This window comes from Lineus longissimus, chromosome 1, assembly GCF_910592395.1.
Source record: "Lineus longissimus chromosome 1, tnLinLong1.2, whole genome shotgun sequence".
Taxonomy (NCBI): domain Eukaryota; kingdom Metazoa; phylum Nemertea; class Pilidiophora; order Heteronemertea; family Lineidae; genus Lineus; species Lineus longissimus.
The window spans coordinates 8,587,577-8,614,017 of NC_088308.1; the positions used below are offsets into that span (position 1 = coordinate 8,587,577).

Here is a 26,441-nt window from a genome sequence, read left to right on the forward strand (position 1 = left end):
ATACGTAAACAAACTCAAGCTTGTAGAGATATAAGGGTAAGAAATACGTCCACTAACTTCAGATTCTTTTAGGAATGTTCATGCTGTAGTTAAAAATCTTGTATGCATCGCCGTTTATCTTGAAGTTAGGATTGGGGGTAATAACTCATTGATCTTTGTAAGTATGCACCGCCGTTCATCTTGAGTTAGGATTGGGGGTAATAACTCATTGATCTTTGTAAGTATGCACCGCCGTTCATCTTGAGTTAGGATTGGGGGTAATAACTCATTGATCTTTGTAAGTATGCACCGCCGTTTATCTTGAGTTAGGATTGGGGGTGATAACTCATTGATCATGGTAACGACGAAGCATGTTGTCTTGATATTTATAAAAATTCTACTACAACTATATGAATAGAATATGGGCTGCATTTTAGTGACATTTTACTCCATTTTCGACGAGCATCCAAGAAATCCCATACGTCTGTACACCGGCAATAATATGGTTCACTTGATTAGATAAGAAACTGCATGAGACGCTGACCCGAGTCACCAGATCGCACGAGATGATTTTCTCTGACCTGAAGACTATTTTTGTCTGTCTGTCTGTCTGTCTTTTACATGGACTAAATGCACTTTGGGTATAATGATAAATCTTGACATCACCATTTTTGCGGTTTTCAATCGATACGCCGGAGACTAACGTGAATATGTGCCTTTGGAGTTTCGATGAGATCACTTCATCCTCAGGACATCTGTATGTGTTGATCTGACGGTCGATATCCTGACGACCTCGTCGTATCTCGCAACTTCGAACTGCAACATTGACGCCGGTACAGGAATATTTGTTTTTGTTTTAACACTGAATGCTACAGCATTTTAATCGTTGCAATGGAGTATCAAGGTGTTTTGTTTAGCAGATTGCACATATACATTTTAACTGAATGGGATACATAAAGATCCCTATGTGTAATATTTATTGTCGCGAACACGAATAGATTTCATAAAATATATATATATAAAATCGTAGGGTTGTCCTGAAAGTGCATGATATATTGATTTTCGTTTGATCGGTATCGACATGATCGATCTTGGAATATCGCATTAGAAAAATGTAGCAGTGATCTGGCTGTGAACAAAACTCTTGTCCAAGATTGCAAACGATTTATTCAAGACTTTCACTAAAAGCGCATTTTTGTCTTGGATGAATGACTGACAAAAGACTCTCATGTTTTGGAGAATGAAAGTGTAATCAAACACGTGACAAATTCGATTTTGATCACTACGCACATCTCAAGAAAGATAGTTATCAGTACATGTATATACACGATTACAAAACCAGTTCTCATCATAAACCATAAAAAAAGGTGCATGCCGTTATACATTGTATATCCGAACTCAATTTGGTTGCCGAGGTCTATTTCCATACCTGTGGCAGTTTTGGATTTCCACTGATTAGGTTCCTACCTTGGTTGTTCGATGGGGACCAACTACCTTAAAGGACCAACTATTTACATTACCGGTAGAAGGCAAGCGTAGAGTATGTTTCCCCATTACAACCCGTTAACTTCCAGTGTCGACTGACAATTATTTCATAGCTGTGATTTATTAGGTAGTTGGCACAAGCGGGGAGGCAGATTTTTGATTCAAGACGCTGGAAGCGAGATATTGTATTATTGGAGGCACCGCCTTGTTTTTATCAATTTCACCTCCGGTCAAAAGTCCCGTTTACACGGTGTGAATAGATGAATAGTTTCGTTACCTCATCAACCGCTAACTTTAAACGAAGAATCAACCAAAGTTGCTTACAAGTTCATAGCTTTGACTTAAATAACTTACATTGTAACAGGAAACTTGGAATGAAAAAGATACATTGAAACAAAATTGAAATATTCCTTTTCAAGCCATCGTTTGTAAAGACCGGATTGCCATATTATGGGGTCAAAGGTGGCCCGCAGACACCACATCGAAATGACGGAACGGGCCGAACGCGATATCTGCCGAGGTCAGTGACGTATCAAACCATATCGAAGCCGGTTAAGCTAACCCGCCTCGTGCAAATACGATTTCATTCCAGGCGAACAGCCTTGCTCCACCTTAAGAGAGTTATAATCTAGGTCAGTTCAATGAACATGCACCGTGTAAACAGACCTATTATATTTCTGAACGCACATCACAACCAGTGAGTCCCTCTGGTCTATGAATTACTAATGATTTCCCCCGTCTCACCAGTTACATGTCATCGATGTTCCATCACTCCCAGCGGCCATAACAAACTCTCTTTAGAAATACTAACGGATCTTTCTTTATGCCAAACGTTATGTAATTGCAGTATCAAAACAGATAAACCACATTCCTCTTCAGGCTGCAAATAAAGAGCAGATTTATGCTTACACGAAAATTAATGCTTGATAAATATCGCGGTTTAAACATAATTTGATACATGGAATATTACAAATATTTATCATCTATTTTGTAGTAATATTCTCACACTGTCATACCCAATGAGGCCACCTATGATTGCACGATCGGCTAGGAGAATCTTGAAATAGACAGTTTTGTGCTGGCATAATTCCATCATTGATATAAATTGCCATGATTTTTATCTTTTGAACTTTTGTTGTAACTAATTTTGGAAAACGTTTTGGTTGAACCTGTGTGTAGTAATGCACGGATCGCCAAACTAGATCTAAAGTGGATATATTGATTCAAGGAGCATATTGCTGGAACTAGCTTTGTTCGCTGGAACTACATGTAGCTTCGTTGTGAATCGCAATTTCTTTCGCAGTGTGTACGGCTTCCCTCATTAGGAGTCTAAACCTCGTGTTCGCTGACAGTATTTGAAGGTTTTAGTCACAATACCCCACCAGTTTTGCTAACGAGAACCTCGTTTGCACAAAGCAAACAGACGTTATGATGAACATCAAAATAACAAAGAAGTACATCAGGAACGTGTCGATAATACGTGCAGCGACTGTCCATTCTAAACCTCTTTGGTCATCTGTTCTAAATTCGCCTTTTTCACGTATCGCAGAGGCCGATTCGTGATGTTTGTCTCTTTATTACCTTTGCGAGACCTGTCCATTGGCGACACAGATGTAGCTGTAGGAGAGGACGTGAAATTACGTGGAATGGCCGCCGTGTTCCAAGTGATCTTTGCAAGGCCGCGGATTACCCTCTCGACCATTGGGGACATTTCTCTATCTGCGGGCGTGTAGAACACTTTCAGAACCAGCACGGTCAGGACGATCGAGGCGGCAGACATAGCAGTCAGTGCCGTCAAATAGATAACTGGAATTTATAAAAAACATGTGATATATCGATGGAGATAGGTCGTGTCAGTGGCTAAGCGGTCATAGAGCACTAGGATAATCATCAGGAAGTCGTTCGGCTGTCTGTTTGATTTAGTGACCTTAGCACGGCACGTAACTTTTTCAAAATTGGTTCGACTTTCGAACGAAATATAGAAAACTGCCAGGTTTCTCACATGCACTGCCTATCCAATTAGCATAATCAGGCCGGGGCAAAGTCTTGCCCCCATGCCTGATTTTTAAAAAATTGAACGGCAAGGGGCTTATACGCCGGTTGAACTCTGACTGAGAACTATGCTATTGCTACAAAATCCAAACAGTCTATCATTTGGCCTGTATGACATGTGTGACCCTGAAATATAGGTCAAGTTGAAACCCTGTGTGCCATGTGTGGTCTTGATCATGATGCCAAATTCATCCGTTTAGTAATGATGGAATAATATCACTTTTCAGGTTTTAGATGCCGTTCCTTGGTGGCCACAGTTAGACTCAAACTGCCAGTTCATCACATTTGACCTCAGTGGCCTTAGAAAGTATAGTACGCAGTTCCAATCACAACACTACCCTGTTGTTATGGTATTCCATTTTTTTTCTACTTTCACGAAGGTATGAAAATATGGAGTTACTTTTAATCTTACCTAAAACGGGTGTTTCATTCGTGGTCTTAGGAATGTTGTTCGCAGTTGTCATCTGGAATACGGTCAGCGCCACCAATGTGGTTATACTGAGTGAGATCTGCTCTCCTGACTCGCAAGGAAGGAAGAACACCATCACGACCAGGAGAGAAACGCCAACACAAGGAATTAAGACGTTCAGCACATAGTAGGTTGATTTTCGCCTGAGGTACATTGTAACTCGGTATTGTTTCCAATCAGGGAAATTTTGTTCGTAGTAGTATGTTTCAACTTCACCGTTTTCGACACATGACCATTCTCCGTTCACTGTGCCTTTGGTCGATGAGGGTACACTGTTCTTTAAAAGTTGCAACTTTCGGGGATCGTGTGATAAACTTCCGATTAAAAACGAACAAATTTGTTCATCAAAAGGAAACTTAGCCATTTTCATCACGCACTCGACAGAAAAAGCGGCCACCAATAACCAAGTCAAAGTCCCGTCTGACTTCAAGATTATTCTGTGTGCTGGCCGGTATTCAAACGCAGGGTCGGCGTCGATTCTGAAATAAGTGCAGTAGTCGTGTAGAATAAAAATATATAAGCGAGCCCTATAATTTGTAACCTGCTAGTACCCAATAAGGTTCTCTTCAAATGATCGGGTATTCTTTACAAATAAAAGAGGTTCATCAGTGTGAAATCGTTCTTCAAATTAGTTTAATTGAATGTGTCTCGTCATGACAATATCTGTATCAAATCTGAGTCGGAGCCGGAAATTCATCTTAACCATTCCAGTTTACGAGCATTTTTGTCTTGCATGATTCGCATCCGGCCCTCCCCCAACCCCACGCAGCAAATTTAAGGGGACCACTGCTCGTACCGATTATAAATGCCTATATCTGGCAGCCAGATTGCATCTCCTGGTACCAGTATCGATTGCAACCCGTCATATTCAGACTCGTTCCATCGCATATACTCATCTTTCCAACCCTAAAACGAATAAATATTCATATATTTCGCCACAAGCTGATTGAAAAATCATACAAGTTCCTTCTTTCAGAGCTGAAATTGGAAATTGAATTTGAGAGTAGCGAGTTCCAGCATATCGCAAAATCGTTTCGCGGTGATGACGTAGCCGTTCGTATGGGGCACGCTTCACAAAATCTAGCAAGTGTGGCTATTCCGCCAGTCACTTTATTTCGCCAGTCACCAGTAACCAGAAATTTTAAAGACTATACGGTGGCCTAGTAGGCATATGGCATATTTGAAGAATTTTGAAGTTTTTGATAGGTATAGGGAATAAACTTGGTATTTAACGTAGGCCTATAGCTGGCAATTATATTAATCAGATTAGACTTATGTGGAGTTAGGGGGGGGGGCATTTGCCTGCCCTTTTAACTTTCTCGGAATAAATAAAATGGAGTCCCCCCCCCCCCACCATTCCAGAGGATAACAGATTAACACTATCAGGAACAAATCCATATGATGGAGATAGGATAATAGTTTGATCATGCCATCATAATTTCTTTAAAAGAATCAATAAACTACGTTTGTACAATAAAATATGAATGTACAATACAAATATACATGTGTTCCTTACAGGCCACCGTATAAATCATAGCAAACTCATCAACTCGGAAATTCCTTCTCAGACTCGAGAGTCAACTTCCTGGACACAACGGTAAACCTGCTACCCACGGGCGAACTGTGCACTGACTTGTACGTCAAACCTACAGATTCGCACAACTACCTTCTCTACTCGTCAGCCCACGTTGCCTCATGTAAACGGGACATCCCATACGGGCAATTTCTGAGAGTCCGCAGAATATGCTCTAGATTAGAGGACTTTGAACACCACTCACTCATTCTAGCACAACACTTCGCCAGGAGAGGTTACCCCAACCAACTCATAGAGGAGTCATTGATCAAAGCCCACAGGCAAAACAGATCAGCCCTCATCAGCGCACAACCAAATACACAGACCAAGGACGAGACAAATCCACCTTTCTTCTTTGTCACCACGTACAACCCAGCCCAAACTGAACCGTACAAAATCATCAGCGAAAACAAAGACATTCTCGCCAGGCACCGAACGACATTACATCTGTTCGAAGCCCCCATCACTAAAGGCTTCAGGCGCCCACCAAACCTGAGAGACCTTCTAGTCAGAGCAGAACTTGACAACAGGACAAGTACAACTGCGGAGACAAACCAACTAATCTGTCTCTCACCCAACAGGTGTCGATACTGCCCACGGCAGGATCACCAGCCGCACCACAGGCCGGTCTTACAACACAAAGAACAACATCTGTCGTCAGAGCAATAATGTCATTTATTGTATCCAATGTGAAACATGCAACATACAGTATGTGGGTGAAACGAAACAAACTATCATTGGTCGTTTCCAAAAACACTTCTATAACATCACCAAGCGCAACAACGCTGAGATCATCGGCCATCACTTCAATCAGACCGACCACCATGGACTGCAGGATGTACGCATCTGCGTCCTAGAATTTATCCACGCCCCCCCCCCCCCCCCCCCCCCCCCAGATGCGGATAACTCAAAAAACATTAGACTCTCTAAAGAGTCCACATGGATCCATCGACTGCGCACCATGTCACCGCTCGGTCTCAATATCAAAGACAACATGTCCTGGTAACAGGAAACCAGCACTAGCTAGCGTATCTACTATTTCTTTTCCATGCAGGTTATCCTTTTACTTTTCTCTCGCAGCACCAAGCCAGCGCTGCTGTCCCCCATTCTCCGTATCTCCGTTTCACCAGCTTTCAGCCGGGACATCACCCAATGCCCCTGTCCTCACCACAAAACACGTCACTGGGCGAGCTGAAAAATACAATTTCAGTCAGCCTTTACTACACCAAGTAACGACCCCAATCTGGGCACCACCAATGCCTACCATCTATTGTCTCTTATCTAAAGATTCTTTTGAGTCGTCACATCGATCGACATCAGGGTCATTGCTGTCATACTACAATGGCAGGCCAGTTAAACCACTAGTGATTGTGCCGAGGTTACATCTACACCGAAACCGTTACCCAGGCAAAATATTTCAAGCCTATCCCCACACATGTCTTCTGGCGCCACAACGCCAAAATACGCGCAAATGAGCCGCCATATCACCCCAGACAACCACACGTCATCTTGGCCAAGACATCACAACCCATGGTGTCGACGCAGGGGACGCATGTCGTCGCACAACACCACGCAGACGTCAAGACGCACAGGACAATCAAACGGAAAATACGCAAGTCTGACAGATCGTCATTCACAACGGTATTATCAGCGGACCACAGCAGTCATATCACGTTTAAATTTTGACCATCGCATTATCATTATATGCTGGAATCATACATGTTATGCTGCCAAATACGGCACAATCACTATTAAACATGCTTAAGTTATAAAAAGGTATTTGATTTTACCTTCAATCATAGGTTTTGGCACTTTTATGCCGAATTTATAATATTTTAAAAAAATTACTGGTGACAGGTGACTGGCGATATAAATGACTGGCAGACTATCCACACTCAAATCTAGCAGGCTTCATAACACTAATAGACACATGATGATTTCAGGGTTTGGGGGTCTGACTTTTTGTCTTAATTTCACGCGTCCACCACGTTTCAGGGCTCAGTGGATTAATTGGATCCCCAAATCCACGCCGGTGAACAAATGAGGCTCAAAATTAATCAGAATGTTAGCCAGAAACAGTTTTAATTCATGATATCAGAGGAACTACATTCTGATTGTACAGATAACATCCCTACTGGGCAGTGAGACCACGCATTGATGTCTTAAAGTACTACGATCCACGGCTGCTGATCGGTCGATTAGTGATGTAGTGATGTGAGCCAGCAGGCCAACATTGTACATACGTCGATACGTATGTGATTTTGCCGGAAGTCGCTCGTGGTGTATATACAGGAAGGCGATTTGGTGATAAACGCCACTAATTGGAATACACTAGATAATAAAACTCTAAAAGTACACGTATAATGACCGAGCACGTTATAAAGATTTCTTGCAAGTACACCTGGCCATGGCCTGGTACACACAGTAGTTGTGGAGATGTTGTTTGAGGCAAGTGCTGATCTGCGCTAGAATTCACATGCAGTACACCTTGTTACATGAATTGTCGTGGTCCAAAAGTATTAAGGTAGCAGGAAGGGGTGGGCGTTTGTGGTTTTTGAGTGTGAGGGGGTATAGTGGTGTTTGTTGACTGTGCTTTAAGAGAGCCTAGGCATGATGCCAGTCTCTCTTAAAGCACAGGTGGCTAGGCTCTCTTAAAGTACAGTCAACAGATATGTGGTTTCAGTGGTATACGGAAAAAAAGGTACAGGAAAAAAAGGTACGGAAATAAAGGTACAGGAAATAAAAGTACAGGAAATAAAAGTACTGGAAATAAAGGTACCGGAAAAAAGGTACCGGAAAAAAGATACAGAAAATGGCATAAGTAGGTAAAATAGGTACACCATTTTTTTTTAGAATATTATTCTCTTCAACTGGTTCAGACTCGGCCTATGTCTTAATCTTTTCTTGCCCATTTTTCTGCTTTTGTGACTAAGGTGGTGCCTTAAAATAGTTTAATACATTTAGGAATTTGAGGAAAATTCATGGAAGAAGTTGCCTAACATGGGAGCTGATGTTTTTTGGGGGTAATAACTACATTCACGTTTTTTTAACTTTTAAAATACTCGTGTCGTATTCTATATTCTTATCAGGGGCGGATCCAGGATCTTGGGAATCGGGGGGGGGGGGGGGGGGGGGCGCACCTGGCATGCGCATCCTACCTGGCATTTCACATCAAGATTCTCGCCTATTGCCCTAAATAGCTTGTGTTTGGTCTTAAATCTAATAATGTGTCTGTTAAGACCTAATTGACCAGGCGTATTGTAAATAAGGTCCAGCTCTATGATGAATGTTAATTGATTAATTGCAATTTAACTTGAACACTGGTACATTTATCAGTTAACTCTTTTGCAGAGGGAATTGTCCTAGACTCTTTACAATCATCATGATCTTGATAGCCGTGTTTTCACTATTGAAAACCATAACGGTATACTGGAAATTTGATATACCTATTTCTAAGGCCTATGCAATGCCTACGCAACAAATAAAGTTAAAGTTTAGAATAGAAAAAGAGAGAATACAAATGATATTCAAAAACAAAAATTGTGTACCTTTTTTACCAATTTATGCCATTTTGTGTACCTATTTTTCCAGTACCTTTTTTTCCGGTACCTTTATTTCCGGTACTTTTATTTCCTGTACTTTTATTTCCTGTACCTTTATTTCCGTACCTTTTTTCCTGTACCTTTTTTTCCTGTACCTTTATTACCTAGATTCGGTTTCAGTATTAGGCAATGCGAAAGTGTAAGCAATTTTGGTTAGGTCCGTCACAACATAGAGTGACTCAACCACTCTCTTGATTACAGCGGCAGCCTCAGCGCCACTACGCGGGGCCTAACGGTATAAGGCTAAGTAGCTTCACGCGATATGAACCATTCTGGGAAAACTCAATGTGGAAGTATGCTCATTAGCATAATCTATTCTTAGCTCCAGCTGGAGGTAATCTTGCGCAGTGTTTCTTCGGCCCAGATACATTGTGGTGGAAAACGTCTAGGTCTAGTACAATGAACGCCTGGCTTGCGCCAGACTAATAAGTGAAGAATATCTGGCTGTGCGAGACTACTGTGATAAAAAAGACCATTGCAGAGACTCTGTGACGTAGGCAAATACTTTTTACAATTAAAATTGCTCTCAAAAGACGATAAGGAATGATTATTTATCAACATTTCCTGAACCATATATACCTTCTTATTATCACTTTACATAAATACTATATATAATCGATTATTACATGAATAAAGATTCATAATAATAATAGGTCGGCGTTAGGTCGCGTGCTTTTCTTTCCTCCGGTCAATATACAGCAAAATAGTTACAACCCCACAATCGCGCTTTAAGTCCATGATAAGGCCACGGTGACCCGTTATAAATGTTTCGCCAGCTTCGCTATTTTGCCGCTACGCGGCACGTTGGGTCCTTGCGTCTAGGAAAATAGGATGCAATCATATACGGTGCCGTTATTTTGAACTTGAATTTGCTGAAACTTTGTATTTATCATATTTTTATTAACTGTCTACACAGAGGCATTGTTGACATTTACATTCAGTGCGTATTTACAACAATTTGAAATTTTTAAATTCAATTACAAACTCTCTTCTTTTTCTCGAACGCCGTAGGCCTTTAAAGAAGATAGAAGAAATGTTTCAAACACTTACTATTTCGGGGTAGCCATATAACGACAATGTGGATGTACTGCTGTCCTGAAATACATGTGGAAGCTTATATAATTCAATTAAAGTGCACCTCCCACTTCGGTTCCTACTCAGTGTCGAACTATGTAGAGGTTCTTCACTGACGTCACATGATGACGTTGCCAATTGTTTTGCACTGCCATATTGGCCGTCACACGTGGTCACGACGGAAAGGAAATGCATTGGCAGGTGGCCATCAAAACGTCACGTCGTGACGTCACGTGAAGAACCTCTAAAGGGGTACATTCACTGTTCGTAATTACTGGTGGTCCAGGTAAAGAGAATTGAAATTACACGGAATGCCGTAGTGCAATTATGATGCACACATGTACGAATTTGCTAAAACTTGGCATTTTTATTAGTATTTGTATACCTGTCTACCCAGGCGCAATGCTGACATTTTTATAGTATTAAAATAGTATAGAATAGTATTAAACCAGTACGAAGTAAACCGGTTTCCTCCTGCAATTAAAATCGCCAAAATGTTGCCTCAAAAGTCAGTATAATGAGCAACACTTGCTCATCACTCATTCTTGATGTTTAAGTAAAGCTTACCATATCGCCTCACTTACCAGCTGAAACCTTTGCACAGTAAATTTGACGGTCACGACCACGGGATCGGAAATATTTCTAACTGGTCTCACAACCTTCTCATAAACCGAAGGATCGGTCAGTTGACGAATAAGTTCTCCCTCAGCGTTCAGGCTTCCTGAAAAAAGTGAATAGGACTTTTCTCAGATGATTCCCCGAGTACGAAAGAGACTAACAGTATAATAATTCTTCGCCCATGAGCGTGAATGCAAGTTTTCAGAGTAGGGAGCACAGTTTTTATCATAGGTATTTGATATCGTAGGTATTTGACAGAGCATTCATTAGACTTCTGAGATCAAACAACTTTGGTGCCACTTCAGTAGTCAACGCGACAGGGTCGACCCAAAGCCGCATGACTGCGGAATAGATACGTACATTTGATATCACGTATTGTAGCGACGTATTGTGGCCGTTTTTTCCCATCATGCATGCTCGTCTTCACCTACGAACGATTGGCGTGCTCTCAATGCCACTTCTACATGCAGAGATCGGTGAGATCATTGATATAATTCAAAAAATACGTCGCATTGACAAAGATCCGGACTCCGGTTTCTTAAACTTGATAAAATCCACAACTCATACAAATTCGTATCACTTATAATACCAGAATCTCTCGTTCTGCCGACAATAATGGGCATCAATGCATCGAGGATTCGTGTGCATTCTACTACATGTAGCAGTACAATCAGAATTAGGTCACATCGAATTATTCTTACCTGCAGAGAATGCGGAGCCTGTAAATGACACCATGAGAAGACATCTCCAGAGGAAAGCAGCACACATTTTCGTACGTGACAAGGTGTTGTGAACTGAACACTCTGGATTCGCGTTGCTTATGATTCAATTTGTTAAACCTGTTTTAAAATCTGTTTTGTTGAATTATACAACGTACGGGTCTCAAGTAATCGAAGCAGTCGCCCTTTCGCAGTGGAATTTAATGCTTTTTCGCAGGATTCATGGCGTGCAGTATAGGAATCAGAAAAAAATGAATCTCAAGTTGTCTGTTTAGTACACAACACCATGCTGCATGTTTTCCATGCCAACAAACAGTAACATCGGCTGTCACGTATGTATCCATGTGTTTGTAGAATGTATATTATGGATATCAAACAATTAGCTATGTACACCAATTAAGAGGAAATGGACTCTGTAAAAGCATTATCTAATGCCATCACATTTGATTGCAAACCTGGTGATATCAAGCATAGTCCATAATTCGTCATTTGAACAATAACGTATTCCAGAATTCGTCATTTGAACAAGGTTCGAATCAATATCACAGTGTATTTGCCCACGAAACGTTGGACGGAGTTGGCAATTGAATGTTTACGTGGAAGTGGAAATCTCTGGTGTAAAGTAATCCTAATTTGCAATTTACTTTAATGTTATATATTCCGACAACACTGACCTCCAGACCTTCAACACTATCGAATCGGTCGATGCGCACCATATGAGACCCACCAGGACAAAATGAGTCGCATGTCGCTCCGAGCTTGACAGGTTGAGATGGACTGGTTGTTTATTTCACTGTTGTCTGCCTTTTGTGAAATCTGAGGACATCAATTTCTTCTATCATTTCCTAGTGTCATTTTAGGCTTATCTTCTGTGCGACATGCGACTCATTTTGTTGTGGTGGGTAACATATCTGTCCACTATTGAATTAGTTCATCCCGAACAACATTTATAAACATGACATTTAGAGATTTTTAGAGATTTCTGTTGCTACCAGACTGTTCTGCCTAAAAGAGTGTTTTCACTGTCAGCCATGTCGGATGGCAATGATTTGTCGTGCCTGACTTAACTGAACAATGCTGGACTTTTGGGCTTGTTTTCTTTTGTCTGTCCCGCCAGCATGGCAGGTGGTGACGTCACGTGAAACCACTCACCACAATACGTGTCTTCGCACGTCTGCACGGTCATGTGACTATATGCCGCTAAGAACATATGAGAGCGAGACTGGTGGAAGTTATGGTGAACATCGAAATTACAAACACTAACATGAGGAACGTGTCAATAATCCGTGCAACGATCGGCCAAGTGAGACGCGTTTTTTCACGCAATAACCCGTCATGATCGGTGGCAAAATCATGCAGAGGTTTTTTCCCATTAGTCAAATCGTTCTGGCTTTCTTCCGTCCGCGAATTATGCAGTTGTGATCCAGACGAACCTGAGCCAGAAGGAAGCGATTTTTGCTGGGTGATGTCCGTGTTACAAGTGATCTTTGCAAGGCCACGGACGATAGTCACCAACATGGGTGACATATCTCGGTCGACTGGTGTATAGAACACCTTCAGTACAAACACAGTCAGTATAGTCGAGACAGCAGACATAGCTGTCAGGGCGGTGAGATAGATTACTGCAAAGGAAGATGGAAGACAAATGTCAATACGTCATAGTAGTCATTAGGAAGGTTGAGAACAGCGACTTATCAAGAATCCGCATACGTATACAGTTAAAACTCTGTAAAAAGAGGACGAATTTTGTGTATATTTCTATCCGTATGCGTTTAAGAATCCATGATAATTTCCTGATCTCAAACTCACTTATGGGTTATGTACATGTAAGCCAAACGGACTAGCTGCTTATTTGTAGACACATTAAATGACATATTATTATAGAAAATCCTGAGAAACAGTAAGCATAAAGATAAACCAATCATCTTACCTATGATTGGCGTTTCGTTCGTAGTCTTTGGTATGATGTCCGATGTTGTCATCTGGAAGACGGTTAGTGCCACCAGTGTTGTAGTACAGAGTGAAATCTTCTCCCCAGACTGACAAGGTAGGCAGAACACTAGTAGGACCAGAAAGGATATGGCCACACATGGGATCAGGATATTCAATATATAGAACGCAGGTTTACGCTTGAAGTTTAGAGTAACTGTATACAGCTCCCAAAGTAACAAACTCTCACCGTAATCATATAGTTCGACAGCGTCATGTTCCCTATATGACCATGCTCCGTTATTAATTACAATTTTTTTAATGTTTTTAACTCCTCTCACCACTCGGAGTTTCTTGGAATCATGAGCGTAACTACCAATTATGATCTTACATTCCTGTTCATCGAATGGGAACTTGGTCATTTTCATCCTACACTTGACAGAGAATACACCACCAGGTATCCAGTCTATTTTTCCGTTTGATGACAAGATTGCTTTGGCTGATGGTTGAGTTTCAAACAGTTGTTCAGGGTCAATTCTGAAACAAAGAGTGGCATGATCTTTGAAAATATGTCATGACTGCAATTGATGTAAAACATAAATTCCAAAGGGTACATTGCGACAGGTCGTGGTAGCTTTTGATGTCTTATGAAGGCTAGAAACGAAAACTTGTTAAAAGTATATACTATGGCATATCTGGTCGCATTAGTGCGGTAAAACAGGAATAGTCTAAAAGAACCGTAATGTAAAAATTCGAGGGCTTAGGTATTCTTAAAGTAGTTCGCCTGTGTAAAGAACGAAAATTCAGAATCATGTATGAAGCAGATAAAAGCCAAAAATGTCGTCGTCGAGTTTACAAGGTTGGCACAGTTGAGTAAGGCGAGGTCTAATGTAAATAGATGTTACTTAACACAAGCTTATTGAAATAAAATCTGCTAATATAACATATTAAGGAGAAAACGTGGATAAGTTAACAAAACTTGTTTTGAACAAGCAGGCCCAGTGGATTTCGAGATGGTGTTTAAGTCATACCTGTTGAAGATGCTCATATCTGGCAACCAGATCTTATCCACAGGAACTAACATTGATATCAACCCGTCATACTTGGACTCATTCCATCGCAATAACTCATCCGTCCATCCCTAAAATGTTGAAAATAGAGAACGTTTCTTAAATCAGTAACCAACTCATGACGAATAAGTATTGGCTGATCATTTTCATTTGCTTTAACAGAGCTTCGTGATCGTCCCGAAACGCCAATGCAAACGCCTATCACAATGAACAATGAAATAGGCGCTAACGTAAGCGTTTCGGGGGTTTTGCGAAAACTCCCTAATACTCTTAATATTTTGTTACTTTCACACATCATTCATGAACAAACAGAATCAATATTTTTCATTATGTTTTGTGATATTACTGGTTACAGCGACAATAATAATTTCTCTATCAGCATGTGATCTTAGAACAGCGTAGACCAAGTAAGCTTAAATTGAAATTTAATGGACCCATATAGGCCTATACATGTACATGTACATTGTATTTTCCCTATGACAAAGTCAGGCGATTTATATACGCATTTCGGCCTGTGTTTGCATGGCAAGATTGGTAGATCTTTGAAAATTTATCTTTTTTCCCATCGGTTTGATTTATAAAACATGGCACCTTTCTCCGAAGACAGTTAGTTACTCAGTAAATGGATGATAGCACACACATGTAGATGGAAGGTTGCTTCGATATGTGAATAACACACATTCATGTACGTTTGTATGTAAGCCCTCAGAGAGAAATATTGGTGTGCTTCTCTTCATGAGTACGCGCAAGTGCTGCATTTCATCGATTCGTGTCTTCATTAGTCCGAAATGATAATAACATCCCTTGTCGATGTGATGTATGAAGTGTATTTTTGTTAAAAACGGTTCGATATGAAACGTATGAAAAAGGCTTTGGAAGCGAGTTTGGCAGCAACAGTTTCACCATGGCGGGCGATTGTTTGTTTGTATCCAAACGCCTTTGATGGTTTCAGCATAAAAGGAGTATGCGGATTATCCATTCAATACCTTTTTTTCCTGTTTCAGTGGTCTATGGTGTTTTCGCTCATTTGTTTTTACTCTTAGACACATAGTAAAGAAAATGTGACATTCGTTATTTTAGCAAGCATAACTCCATAACATCTAAAGCTGCCAGTGGTCTAAATTTGCGTCACCCCGATAGTACTGCGCTGATGTCGTCATTGTCAGTGGTATCACACATGTATCATAGGTGGTTGAACAAGAACACCCCATGATCATTTTTGAACAGTAATTTATACACGTGGGTGGCGAAGACAAGTTAGACAAAGAGATCTGCAGAAATTCGGCTGTGCGGCTCCGACCAGGATGTCGGAAACCTCCACAAAGGATTCTTTAGAATAATTGTTGATCTAACATTTAACTTGTCACGGATTGGTCAAAGAACTGCTTGATTGACATGTTGGGGATTGGTAGTTTGGGGGCAAAAGGAATGATGGGGCTAGGAGGAGAGAGTGAAGTTTAGAAGTTGATAGTAATAGGACTGGAGTGTGTAAATGTAAATAGTGTGTGTTAATAAACCAAACTAACGGATATTCTCTTACTCTTCCTTGATCTGGACGTATATTGGTCTCTTGGGCAAGACAGGAACTATTTCAAGAACATACCCTGCCCACACAGGAACTTCTTAACCATTATCCGTGAGTTCGAGTCACTAGTCCATAGCTGCCTCTTCTGTGGAACTTGGTGATGGGAACTAATACCGGAGTGTTGTATGCGCTTGAGCAGCCGACAGCTTGGTAAAAATAGCTTTAATTACCCGCCTACTACATTTAATACCGGGAAAGCGGTGAAAGAAATTGACTTTACGGGTATTTGGTTTCACTGCTAGAATAATACCAATGTTTAAAGTTTACATCTAAATGTAAACAGCAAAGGGTACAGTAATCAAACAAACAGCAGGTAGCCAAACGAAGGTAATTGTAAACAGAATAAGAATCGCCTACAGGGTATTTCTTTGTTGATACATTGACTTACCAACCATACATAAGCGAAAAATTCTAGTGTCTCTGTGCTGCTGTCCTGAAATAGGAATAACAGAACAAAAATTAGGAATAAACTGTGGTTCGAAACATACTGTTGAAAGCATTAGATTTTTGCAACCGGTCTTTGTGATAGGCTGTCCGAAACAATTTGCCGAATGATTAGGTTGATAGGTCTAATGGTCCCCTACCGACGCCGGTGAAAGGTTGGGCCATAACTTGCGCCGAATCGGTAGATGTCGTCCTGGGTACCCCTAAAAGCTACCCCTAAAAGTTACCCAGGACGATCTTGGGTACCTTTTAGGACACTAAAAGTTACCCAGTTTGAAATTCGCGCACTTTTGAAACCTGCCAACGAGGTTCTTGAAAAACGCTAAAGTACCGTTTTCAAGTACCTCGTCGGAAGGTTTCAAAAGGGCGCGAATTTCAAACTGGGTAACTTTTAGTGTCCTAAAAGGTACCCAGGATCGTCATGGGTAACTTTTAGGGGGAGCGCAGGTTGGTCCTGGGTACCTTTTAGGGGTGTCCAGGACGACATCTACCGATTCGGCATAACTTGCATGCCGATTTTTCAGCATTGTTCGTCAGAGCTAAAGCCTCCTCGACGTACAAGGCCGATAAATCGCCATTCATATCAATGGTCTTGAGTTTCAGATGTGTATTCATGTCCGGGATCCATGGCTGCATCCTGTCATCGATAACTCCTCATCAGTTACTGTAGCTGGTGAACAGTGTTCAACGGCGTGGGAGTATGGTCTGAAGACGCAGGACGTTTATTACTTTCACTAATGCAATTTCAAAGACTGTTGCTATGGCGACCATCTTGTAATGTTATTTTGATATTTTGCCCTAAACAAGCCGACAAACGCCTTGAACGATTTCATCCAATTTGTCGTGTAGCCTAATTGTGATAATTTTTTGACTCCTTTTTTCGCATTTACCTATGAAGTCTCGAAGTGACTCTGCTAACTTAGAGACAACTTTGGCTTTTAGTAACAGCGATGGTCCCGTAGGTGTTTAAAGGCCATATATCTAGGTTTTTTGCCATTTTCTGCTGTAAGACGATTTCAAAAGTGTACCTAACACTTTATACAATACAGAAAACCAAATGCAATTAGCTCCATCCATTTTGAAGATATAGCCAAATATGTGTTTGACAACTTGATTACCTAATCAGGCTAGCAACTGGCTTGTTAGAGCCAGGCGGCGGGTTCAGCAAAAGTTGTGATGTAGATCAGGTTATCTGTACATGTCATGCAATCATAAAAGCAGGAGGGCCTTAATTAATTATGCACACCTGGAAGTAATGTGTTTCATTCACTATGGTGTATTGTGTGGCTCCGAATTGTGTCAAGGCTAGCACAAAGAACAATCGAATGACGGATGGGACCCATTTTCATGAATTTCCAAAGCCAGTTGAACGAGAGAGGAGGAAGCTGTGGATTCGGAAGTGCAAACGTTTGGAGTGTTGGAAGCCTGGGCCTTCGGCCAAACTTTGCAGTGATCACTTTATCGATACGGATTATCACATGAAGCCGGATATCTGCATCCAACTGAATATTAAATGCCACTTGTTAAAAACAGCTGTTCCAACCATGTCAATTGCATTTAATGCCCGAGGCTGCTGAGGTCGGTTGTTATACATAATGTGTAGGCCCTATTGGGGCCTGTGATACCGCATAGTGTCTTCTTGTGTTCCAGCCATAGCAAGGTGACAGCGACACAGGTCAGTGTCAGTGACAGCTACTGTCAATGACAGATTATTGTCATCTGACATCTAGGCCTATCTAACGTTGCACGGCATTATATCATCACGTCAAGATGATTGTGCATAATACCGTCACTTTTCAATAGTAGTTCAGCGTCATGACATAACTGGCGATACAACACAGACGAGGCGAAACAATATTGTGCAACATTAGTCTGTTCAAAAATCATACATGTTATGCATCTGCAACCATCTATCAATGTCTTCTTTGCTATATCGGCAGGTCTGCCATGCAAATTGATTAACCACAAATTCTAATCACTTTCGTCCGAATGATCACTCTCATTGTGATCTAGTGGTATTAATGGCTCGAACATGTACGGCTCAACGTTTAAATATCCTTCTGTATCGACCAAAACATCCTCAAATTCACTGCTCTCACTCTCTGAACTGTATGCGGAAGCCATCTTGCTTTGTTCTGACTGGCCTGATCTACGTCATCAAAAAATCCCTAGCGGCCACATGTGGAACTAATCTAAAGTTGTGTGTGGTGGGAAATTCAAATAGTTTAAAATTGAAAATTGAAATAACTAAATAATGACTTTATCATTAGAATTTTTTTAACCCTCAACATATTTCATGAGTATCAAGCATGTTTTCAAACCTTGATATATGGCCTTTAAGGCCTGTGTACACTAGCAACATTTTTACAACATTTCTCCAACATTCCTTGTTGCAACGCCGTGTTGGAAAAATGTGGCCAAGTGTGCACAGAGCAAAACCAGTTTTCCAACATTCTTACAACATCTAATTGATCATGTGATCTACCTGAAGTCATGTGACCAGCCCTAGATGGACAAAATGGCAGCCTTTGCAATAAGGGGTGAAACGAGACAAGACCACAATTGATTTTTTAAGCCTTTTAGCAGTTGAATTGTCAATGTTTGACCGCGACGCATCAAATAATGCGTGCGGTTGTGAATCTGAAATTTAGATTATGTTATTCCGGACAGTCGGGCAAGTAAATGGTGAAAAATAAACTGGTGATTGACCACGGAAATTTTTTGATAATCGACAAATTAGACAGACTTTGATATTTCCACTCTTTTCAGCCAACTGGCAGAAAAAACTCAAAACACGCCACCTATTACCCAATTAGCAAAATTCGAAATTAATTTTTTCATCAAATAATTTCTTTATATCTGTAGACTTGCCACAACAAATATTTTTTCAATACCTCTCCAAATATGTACTTGAGAGTTAAAAACATGCACTCGTCTAATTGATAGGCCTCGACCCTCCAACCTATGAATATTCATTAGTGGTCTTGTCTAAACCTTAGCAAGGAGTTCCTCAAATGCCCCCTCATCCATTCTCAGGAAGTTCTTATAGGAGGGCTTATCACTCATCCTCAACTCCCTCAGCAGGCAATGGTATGCTCCATGCTGCTGCCTCATTTGGATCCACGGCCTGGTCCACAGTCTCTTGACTTCCTTTTTCCTCCGCCTTTGCCGTCTTGACAAGACAATTGCCAAAACTGTGGCAGAAGCAGCCAAAACACATGTGCTCTCCTTGAATTCATCCATGATTTTCCCACCCAAAAAAATTTCCCGCTCTGTTTTTACAACAAACTTCCAACATATTCCCAACAAATTTCCAACAAACTTCCAACACTCTTAAAATAGTGTACACAGGGCATGTTGTAAAAATTTTGTAAAAATGTTGGAGAAATGTTGGAGAAATGTTGCCAATGTACACCCTGCTTACTGTTTGATTCACTATAAAGCAGGGTGTACACGAGTAAAATATTAGCAACACTTTACCAACATTTTTACAACAATTTAGCAACAAGCCCTTCAAGGCCCTGTGTACACTAGCAACAAAATAGCAACAAATTAGCAACATTTTTACAACATGTTGGTAAATTGTTGCAAACTTTTTAACGGGAACAAAGGGAAAATAGGTATTATATTTTTGGAAGGAAAGTGGATGATTCCAAGGAGGGAAGATGTGTTTTGAGTGCTTCTGCAGCAATTTTAGCTGTCATTGTTGAGAGGCTGAAGGCGGCGAAATAAACCAGAGTATGGACCAGGCCCTGGATCAAAATGAGGGTGGATCAAGGGGCATATCACTGCCTGTAAAAGGATTTGCGGCTGACTGACAAGCCATCATACAAAAACTTCCTGCGAATGGATGAAACTGCATTCGAAGAACTACTTGAAAATGTTTCACCAGCCATTACGAAGCAAGACACTCACTTGAGAGTTGCTATACCAGCCGCTTGTTCAAGTCACATGACCTCAGGTAGATCACATGACGCAAATCCTATTTCTGATTGGCTGAAGAGTTTGCAACATTTTTGCAACATGCAACAAAGAATTGCATTGCATTTAATTTAATTTGCAACAATTTTACAACAATTTTACAACATGTTGTAAGACGCGTTTTGCTCTGTACACACTACGCAACATTGTTGCAACATTTGTTGCAACTGGTTATGTTGTAAAAATGTTGCTAATATTTTACTAGTGTACACAGGCTTGTGGTATTCGACTCGATGACTCGACGACGCGATGGCTCGATGACGCGATCGTTGCTATGGATTTTGCTAAAATACGGAATCCCATGATCCTGGTCTCCGGGCTACCGCTGCAACAGCAGAGGTTTTAGCTCGGCCTTTCCCATACCCAGCTACGGTATGTGGAAGGATGTGCCCCTCCCCCCCCCCCCCCCCCAGCCATGGCCACTGAAGATTGGTCCCCGCGATTGATTTTGATATTTAAAGGACTCGCGGAAGTTTCATAGCATGCAAAATGACCGGAGATTTAATTGACAAACAAGCTTCTAGTGGCCAATGTCAGATGTCATGTGGTAGTCTGTCAACAATCGGAATTTCGCATATGTGCAGTTTTTTAGACTCAGTCACTCAGTCCCTCTTCCGTCCCTTGACATCTGCCCCCCCCCCCCCATACATCAGCCCCTCTACATGCTTTCCGAAATTGGTGGCTTGCATTGGAACTAGCCTAACTTTTTCCCCCTTGTCCGTCATTAAAGGCATTCAAGTGTGTTGGTCAACCATGACTATCTCCTTTGTCCCTCCACCACAGGCCTCGTTTCCCCTTATGACATCACTATTTCGGACACTCAGCGCCCCATTTCTGGAAAGGTGTATAGGACATTTAATATTGCCGTGCTGAACGGATATCCAGAGCCAACCTTGTCTCCAGGAACTCGCGTGTCATTTTAAGATTGGAATTTCTGCTCGTAAAGAACCTGGGTAGGAGGTTGATCTGAACCAGCTATATTTAGGTGTATTTAGCTGTATTGACGGTAAGCGAAATTTTTTCTGCAGGATACTTCTGGCATAGTGTACATCTGACAGCCAATCAGAATTCAAGGCAAGCACGTGTCTTTGTTGACATCATCTTTCCACATGGCGCAATAATGTCAACAATGCCACGTGTTCTGATAATCTTGGAAAGAACAAGTTAGCAAATGGTTAGAGGAGTATATTAGCTAAAATATATTTATTTGCAGTATCTTAACATGTATTTTCATTGTCGAGTGGACTGTATTTATTGGACTTGTCTGTTAAAGGCGCACTGTGCTCGGCAAAATAGCCGAGGTTGAATGTTTATCTGTCAACCGTGTAACTAGTTCTGCTGCATGTATATGCATAGGTGACGCCACCATTCAATTTATTTTGTTTGCTTGTCAAAATGTGTTTTATACAATGGCCCTTCAACAATGTTCAAACTACCAAAATCAACAGCAGACATCGGATACACTGTCCCTTTAATAATTATCAACATTGGCAACACTGTCAGTGTCACTGCCCCTTAAAATTTCACAAATCGCGAGACATCGGATACACTGTCCCTTTAATAATTATCAACATTGGCAACACTGTCAGTGTCACTGCCCCTTAAAATTTCACAAATCAATGCATGCACTGCAATGTAGCGATCAGATCAGCTGATGCCTCTTTTGTACGCATAATATCATCAATTTTACAATGAATCTGTGCAATTCATTCCTAAACACGACGACACAAACCTTGAGTTGTGCATAATTGGGGTCAGACAATGAACTATTGTCACATTCACAGTTGAAGTGGCACTCGGCATGCGACTCGGTATCGTCCATTGTATTTGCATTATCATGCATAAATAAACAGTGTGACGTCAAAGATCGCGCCAATTGTGATTGGCTGTCAGATGTACACTGTGGCAGAAGTATCCTGCAGAAAAAAATTTCGCTGACGGTAAAGATACCAGTGGCTTGCATAGCAACATGGCGCATGGTTTTATCAAAAATGCGAACTTGTAGGAAACGAAAAATGGTCGGATTAGATACGGTGAAAACAGCTGGAAAGGGGTTGGTAATGATCGGTTCTTTTTTATTTTCCTCCACTTATGATTCTATGTATAAATTACAGTCCAAGCAGTGATATTCTTTAAAAAGATTCCAACTTGATCGCGTCATCGAGTCATCGCGTCGTCGAGTCATCGAGTCGAATACCACAAGCCGTGTACACAGGCCTTAAGTCTAGAGCAACGTACCAGTTGGAAGTTCTCGAGTGAAAGTCTGACGGACACAACCACCGCATCAGACACGTTGTGAACTGGCCTAACAGCTCTTTCATACACCGACGGGTCGGTCAGTTCACGCAAGAGTTTTCCTTCAGTATTCAGACTCCCTGAAAAATGTTAGATTATGCTTTATTTACTGCAAGGAACACACTCTTCTCTGATATATTTCTGCAGTACCTCTAGTTTTCAAAAGCGAATACTACCGGACTGGTCGAAGGAAATGACCTAACCTTTCTTTACTCCATAAAGACTTATGTTTAGATAATTTGATCATCTATGTACTAGTTAATAACAGTTAGCCCAGATGAGTCTTTTTGTAACTTTTTGAGCTCTGCAAATGTGTGTATGAAACGGTGTAACAGTGTACATTTAAACAAAGCACAGACCGTCATTCGCCGCAAACTGGATGATGACACCCATATACCAAACTCTCCCGAAGTTACCCGCTCGAAATTTTTCGGGAACCTCTCGATCCTCCAGCACTGCTATATTATTTTGAGCTTGCCAGGGCGTTGTAGCGCGGTCAATGAAGTCTGATGGCCCCTGGGCCCCACTACTAATGTGACCCAAGGCCCACATTGCTTTCTCCAATTCAGATTGGACAACTGCTACGCTGTCTGGTTATACCAGCGCAAGGAGCTTTATAGTTGTCTCATCAAAACCTCTGTTGTCAAAACGAGGCTAGCACATAATCCCATCATAAAAATCAAACCGATGTGTTTTAAAAGTCTCCTTAACACATCAACTTCATCCATCATAATGTTCCCGATAAGTTTCAAGTGGCCTGCAACCGTTGTATCTGCGGTTTCATGAAACATTAAGTAGAATAAAGATAACTCATCACATTAATAAGCCATGTCAGAGATATACAATGTACCATGTACACTGTCACAAATATTCATGATGACATCCATTCAATCGTCATCAGGCAAATGCAAGTCCCCAAATGGGGACATTAAACGAAATTGATTGATACACATTACACAGCGACCTTGAACAGTGATGATCATGATAAAATGTTCGGGATGAATAAAGAGAAGAACGTAGAACGTTATTTCCTCTTGTCTTACCTCATTAATATGTGGGCAATCGCATCGCCCCATTCATGATCATGGTCGCGTGGGGTATGAAAATTTTCAACATTATTTTATGACCAGTCAATTTTTTTCTCATAAAACGGTCAAAATTCTATAATTTCTTATTATTCTCTACAAATTAGATTTTTGAGAAAAGAAGTACAGCTGTCTTTAATAATTTTCCTCGGTTATCAAAGGAATAAAGAATTTCGATATGTAAGGATTCCGTTTTCTTCAATTGAAAAAGAAGCCTCCAACTGCCCCGTGGCAATATCTAGGGTTACTACGCCGGTTATTTATGATGACATCCACGTATAACCAGGGGTTTTCAATACACTCCGCCTCTCGATATTCCCACATGTACCCTATTGTATATGAATGATGCGTAGGAATGAGAAAAATAAAATTAATCTCAGGATGTGATAATGGCGAACATTGAGGCCTCCCTGCCTGTAAATATCAAAACACAGTGAGCTATAGGGTAGGAGAAAAAATGCCTTGAGTCGCTATTCTACCAAAGGGCATGCAACGTTTGTTTTGTTGGAACAATAAAAAAGGCGCTATCTGTTTAGGCACGGCGGGTACCAGCAGCCCGGGACCAATAAACAGCCACATTTTTCATCGCAAGATACCCGAAGAAAAAGCTTAATCATGATATACATGTAAGCATAAAAATAAGGATTGATTGCAATTTAGAAATAATGGTTTTATAATTGGAACGTGCTTACCTGCCCCGTATGACGGCGATGTCACGAAGAAAAAAACACCAAAAGCGAACGAAACACAGTACACTCCTGACGCCATTTTTTTCTTAAATAAGAAACACATTCAAGCATTCCAGATCATGCAGTCCTCTTCTTTCGACTCGATCAATTGAACAAGTTTCAAACCTCTTGAACTACAAGCTCCGGTGGTATCGAAAGAGTGAGAAGCACATGCCCGGATAAATCCACCTTACCCAATCGTAACCTATGATTTTTCGATACAGGGCATGTCTAGGCAATTCGAGTGCGCGCGCAGATCGCTTTGCTGATGCCCACTTTGCTGATTAATGATATTCAAATGTAAATACTGTAGACATAGGAAAAAGTGCCCACCACGGGTAGCCAGATAACGAAGGAAAATGTAACCATTGAGATGCATTTCTTTTTTGAAAAGACCTCGATGTCTCTTCCCTGATCTGTAATCCTATTCCTAAATCTGTATCACATGTACAGTAGAACCTCTCTATTAAGGACACCCTTGAGACTGACAGATGCTGTCCTTATTAGATAGGTGTCCTGATTACAGAGATCAAATTGAATGGAAACAACCAATTTGGAACCAAAACTAGTGTCCTTAATGGAGAAGTTGTCCTTAATAGAGTGGTGTCCGCTAAGGGAGGTTCCACTGTATATGCACTTTAGAAAAGCGCTTAAAGCAATAAAGGTGTTACCATTACCCCTTAAAGGACCAAGTAATAGTAACACATTTTGGCATTATTATTAAGGGAAATATTACCCAGCTGTCGGCTGCCCAGTCACTTCCTATTCTACACAGGTAGTTTCCATCAACATAATGCACAAAAAAGGAAAAATTCAAAATCTGACTGAATTATCGCGCTTTTCCGATGTTGACTCCGATTTGACCCGAGTAAGCTCTCCACGCATTGACTCTTTCCACGTTGAGCGATGCACTAGTATGGCGTTTCCTGGAGCTAGGATCTACCCCTTGACGTCATGGTGCTGATATCGACGGCGCTTAATTACCCCGCAACTGCGACGATAAATGGAAATGACGTTGCGTCTTGATAGAGGGGTGACGTGAATTCGGATCTCGGCGTACACTCACGTGGCAAGTCTTTCGCGCCAGTACTAATTGCCCGTACTGAAAATAACGAATAACGCGTTTTCCTACTCTCTTGGAGCTGAAAAAAGCATCAAACAGGTTCTGAAAAATAATTTACTGATGAACCATAAGAAGAAAAAACATACAGCAATAAAAGCCGACTATTACTTTAGTGATTTTTTTTGTCTTCGCCTGTTTCATCAGTAACCTGTTTTTTCGGAATGTGTTCGGCTTTTTACCCATTTTGTTTCAACACTCTAATAGTAGAAACACGCATTATTATCATTATTACCATTATCTTACATGTAGCGCTTACATGTATCGATTATAAGAACTACGACTGTGGAGTGGGAGGTGGCTGGGCAGCCGACAGCTTGGTAGCAATGGCCTTGATAATATCATTGGTCACGATAGCCCATGCATCAATGAACGATCAATCATCATCCTATTCGTTCTCTTAACCATTTGCCAACTATTTGATTGAAGTCAGTTGGTGCTTGTTTTCAATGTGAAAAAACTATTTTGCTTGATTATTTTTTGCTTAACCTTTTGCAATGCATTTTCCGTATTACAAGCTAGGCTTTCCGCGACGACTACAAATTCCAGTGTCTACAGTATATCAAACATGGCACCAAGGTGAACAGGAGACAACACAGGCTTATTATAAACCGCGAGATTCGGAATGCGAAA

At 41.0% G+C, this 26,441-nt stretch overlaps 2 protein-coding genes across 5 annotated transcripts; both read right to left on the bottom strand.

Annotated features, from left to right (window-relative positions):
- Positions 1–1,737: 1,737 nt before the first annotated feature.
- On the bottom strand, positions 1,738–12,735 carry LOC135498892 (neuronal acetylcholine receptor subunit alpha-6-like). 2 transcript variants are annotated; one of them, XM_064789419.1, is made up of 7 exons: positions 11,554–12,735; positions 10,819–10,955; positions 10,211–10,255; positions 4,782–4,891; positions 3,929–4,464; positions 3,046–3,270; positions 1,738–2,344 (listed from the first exon to the last, which is right to left on the bottom strand). In XM_064789419.1, exons 1-7 carry the CDS (start codon positions 11,618–11,620, stop codon positions 2,340–2,342), a joined length of 1,125 nt encoding a protein of 374 aa, XP_064645489.1. In that variant the 5' UTR covers positions 11,621–12,735; the 3' UTR covers positions 1,738–2,339. The 2 variants fall into 2 exon arrangements, with proteins under 2 accessions (XP_064645489.1, XP_064645481.1); XM_064789411.1 differs by having other exon boundaries at positions 1,738–3,270.
- Positions 12,728–24,883, bottom strand: LOC135498877 (neuronal acetylcholine receptor subunit beta-3-like). 3 transcript variants are annotated; one of them, XM_064789394.1, is made up of 7 exons: positions 24,653–24,883; positions 22,819–22,955; positions 16,544–16,588; positions 14,532–14,641; positions 13,892–14,037; positions 13,502–13,630; positions 12,728–13,193 (listed from the first exon to the last, which is right to left on the bottom strand). In XM_064789394.1, exons 1-7 carry the CDS (start codon positions 24,750–24,752, stop codon positions 12,772–12,774), a joined length of 1,089 nt encoding a protein of 362 aa, XP_064645464.1. In that variant the 5' UTR covers positions 24,753–24,883; the 3' UTR covers positions 12,728–12,771. The 3 variants fall into 3 exon arrangements, with proteins under 3 accessions (XP_064645464.1, XP_064645459.1, XP_064645472.1); XM_064789389.1 differs by having other exon boundaries at positions 13,502–14,037; XM_064789402.1 differs by lacking the exon at positions 22,819–22,955 and having other exon boundaries at positions 13,502–14,037.
- Between the last annotated feature and the right edge of the window lie 1,558 nt (positions 24,884–26,441).